General features: G+C 42.1%; 1 protein-coding gene across 3 annotated transcripts in view; it reads right to left on the reverse strand.

Moving 5' to 3' along the window:
- Nfia (nuclear factor I A) overlaps nt 1-3061 on the reverse strand; it is a 363160-nt gene extending 360099 nt beyond the window's left edge. For 2 of the 3 annotated variants that reach the window (XM_048815270.1, XM_048815269.1), the window contains exon 1: nt 2963-3061. In XM_048815270.1, the coding sequence (XP_048671227.1) occupies nt 2963-3046 (84 nt within the window). In that variant the 5' untranslated portion in view covers nt 3047-3061. Of the gene's footprint in view, nt 1-2658 lie in introns of all 3 variants that reach the window. The other variant, XM_048815271.1, reaches the window with a different exon arrangement.
- Between the last annotated feature and the right edge of the window lie 483 nt (nt 3062-3544).

The raw sequence follows: 3544 nt of genomic DNA on the forward strand, positions 1-3544 counted from the left end.
TTTTTTTTTTTTTTTTTTTTTTTTTTTTTTTTTTTTTTTAAATGGGGGAAAGTAATTTAATGCTGATATTTCCACTTTAAAAACTTCTTTTGTTGCAGCAGTGGATATGCCCGCGATTTCCAGCTTTCTGTGGTTAGCAATATTATCTTAAGTAACTTTTGGCGCCCTTCGTAAGACTTTTGGATATGGGACGATTGTTTGCGCCCTCTAGGCAAGGGCTGGATCCAAGTTCAGCACCAAAGCCCTTCACATCCGCTCCTGCTTTCTCTCCTATCTCCGCCAGCTCCCGCTCCCTCCCCCGCGCAGGAGGGGGGTGGAAGGCGGGGGATACACTACAAAGCACAGTTCCAACTACAGCCTTTGGAAACAAGACTGAGAAAAATACAGTAGAAGAGTTACAGTTACAGAAAGGCTTCTGGTAACTTTCTCTCCAACAGGCATAAATTTAAACACACACACAAAGAAACAGATGTTCCTCAAAGGGCAGACTGGGGGTAAAAAACATTTCCAACTCTCTCCCCTCTTCCCAGGTTACAAAAGTAAATCCTTGTCCAGAGTTCACAAAGATACCAAGACACATGAGAGAGCAGAGATGAGGTTAAGGGAGACTAGACAGGGCAGGGTAGGAAACACAGGTGAAGTATGAAAACTAGTTTACTGCAATCATATAAATGGCCCATTGTTAGGAAGGATAAACCCCTTATTGGAAATAACTGCTCCAATCATTTATTTTGCAAGTGGTAGGAGGCTGCCTTGAAATGGGATTGTCTCTGCGCAAAGGAGGCTCCTGTCATGCTCTCTGCTATCCATATTCTTCCTGGCACAGAGCCCAGCCTTGCATTTACTGTGTTTTATTTGCAGAAACGTTACCTTGCCAACTTTAGTGAAATCCTCTTAGATATATAAATTACGTCAATAAGGTTTCACTTATATGTACATCTCAAATACCTCTCGTTTTGGAGGTTACTTAATAGGGAGATCTTATTAATATGATTTAGATTTTAATGCCCAAAGTAGTGAAGATAGCACTGGGATTCATAAGTGACAACACCATTTATTCTGTACTTCTTACCAAGACTAACTTTATTAACTAGCATTTTCCAACATTTTCTTTCTCTAGTTTCAACCTGCTGGTCACTTGCAGACTTTTCTTATATGCATATAAACCTAAATTGAATCATGTTGCTAAACTGAGCATCGAAGTGAATTCTAACATCAAACTGCATTTGATTGGAAGGCCTAAAGCCTTGAGAAATAGATGGGAATTTAATTAAAAAAAAAAAAAGGAAAGAACCCATATAATTTTCCATTCACTTTCCAATAGAATTAGGTGTCTATAATGTTCATAGAGGAGGAGGGAAAGGACACATCTTAGTCAGAAGCTGCCAGTTACTGTCTCCAAGACGAGCTACAGTTGGTTCCCACTGGACTGGCATCAAGGACTTGAACAAGAGGCCAGACTCCAGCTAATAGGTAGGGAGTCAACAATCTCCCACACTTTCACCCTCCACAGGGGTTGTGACAACAAAAGGAAATGTGAACAGTCTTACTGTTTTATATGCTACTGACCATACAACCTAAACAGCAGAATTCAAGAAAATATACTCCTTTATCCTTTTCCTTCCAAATCTATAAAACAGCTTTCAGTCCACCTATGACACATTCTCTCTTAAAACTATTCTTTTGAGTTCAAGGGAAGCTTGCCCATTTCTTCAAAGGATTTGAAATGCCAAAGCTACTAAGAGAATCAGGGTGAAAAATTCTGTAATGCTGAGTATGCAATATCTTACTTCCCAAAGCTCACTACAGTTCCAAAATTAAGGCAAGTTTTAGACACACACTTCCTAAATAAGTTGAACCTCTACTTCCAAAATAGTTACTAACTTCCTTAAGTGTAAAAATAATAACTAATGCAAAATTAATTTTTTCCCTGATAGAATTTTTCCGAGTTTTCTTTCTCAAAAGAGAAAAGGAGAAGGCGCAGGATTCATGCAAAAAGTTCCCCAATCAGCTTTTTCTTCTTAAACTTGCAAACGCTTTCCTATTGTGCTTGCTAAATCCGGAAGAGCTTGTAGCTTTGACAGCTTGAACCACACCATCCCTTTCAGAGCCGCAGAGAACTTCAGATCTCCTCTGCCCCGCCCCCTCTGGCTCTTGCGAACCATTGCACACCCAAGCTTTCTTGTGATTGGATAAAGCTTTTGTCAATCTCTCAGGTTGTCTCATTGATTAGAGGATCGAATCGTCAATTATTCTCCCGGTCCAGACATTTCTTTTCGTGTTAGGTTGACTGCTGAGGCCAGACGTCTTTTACAGAACAGAGCACGTACAGGATTTCCCCCCACCCCTTTCTGGAACCGAGCAAACGCTAGGAGGAAAAAAAAATCTGTTAAGCTCAGCAATTTTTTTTCAAATCCCGAAAAGAAAAAAAAAAAGGAAACCCGGTCTCTGATCCACATAGCAAAAACACCATCCGCAAAGCTACATCTTTAAAACAAAACCATCACAATAGACATTTACGCAGCAATCACTTAAGTGCATATGCGAGCTAGAGAAATTTTAAAGTCTTAGTCATTAAGCAAAATCATTCTACCATTATTGTTTATAAAATGCATATCGTATAAATGTAAAATAGAAAGTTTAAGATGTACCACGTACCATTGCAATGTAAAAAGAGTACGTGAGAAACTTTAAAATGCTCAGACGAATTGCTTCATTTGTTGTCCCCCTTTTTTTGCATTTTAAAAATATCTAAATAAACTTGGAACCGTTGAAACCCGGAAGAGGTTTTTTTTAAACGCTGTTGGCCAATTGCAGGCTTCTTGGAGAATTTTTTTTTTTAACTCCAAATCAGAAGTCTTTTGCAATGGCAATGCACGCTGTCTCTTTCTCTCCCTCTCTCTCTTTTCTCCTCTCAACCCTCCCCCGCCCCTCCCTCTCCCTCTCCTGAAAAAGATCCAACCTGGACTGGCTGGGTCTCAGATTCTCTCTGGTTATGCCTTGTGTGCTTTGGATTGTATGAGACTTTGCAGAAGTTGCAATCCATTCGGCAGTCCCTCAGTTCCCTCCCTACCCTCTTGTTTATTTCCGCAATCGCTGCAATTTGCATAGTAACCACGCACTAGGCGGCGGCGGCTGACTGCTGAGGGGGCCTGGAGGGGGGCAGGGAAAAGGCCTTGCCCCCTTCTCCCCTCCTCCCGTCTCTCTCCCCGCCAGTCTCCTCCTCCCCCACTGCGTGTGGCCAATGGGAGCCCCTGCCTTCAGCGCAAGCTCGGGTCGGGACAGGGTTCTGAAGAAAAGCCCCTGTGTTACTAGGCCCCGCTCACGGGATCGTGTTTTTGGCGCAGTGGAAGTTCCCCTGCTTGTGGATCCCGCAGCGAGTACTGGGAGATGTGAGGATATAGTACCTTCGCCTGAGGTTGTGCGGGTTCTGCAAGTTTTAATCAAGTCTGCACACCTGCTTTCTCGGTTTCTTTTTCCAGAGCCTCTCGTGAGTTATTAGGCTAGTTCATAGTGGTTAGTGAGAGATCTAACCTTTATTTGC

This window comes from Marmota marmota, unplaced genomic scaffold (genome assembly GCF_001458135.2).
Source record: "Marmota marmota marmota unplaced genomic scaffold, marMar, whole genome shotgun sequence".
NCBI classification, from domain to species: Eukaryota; Metazoa; Chordata; class Mammalia; order Rodentia; family Sciuridae; genus Marmota; species Marmota marmota.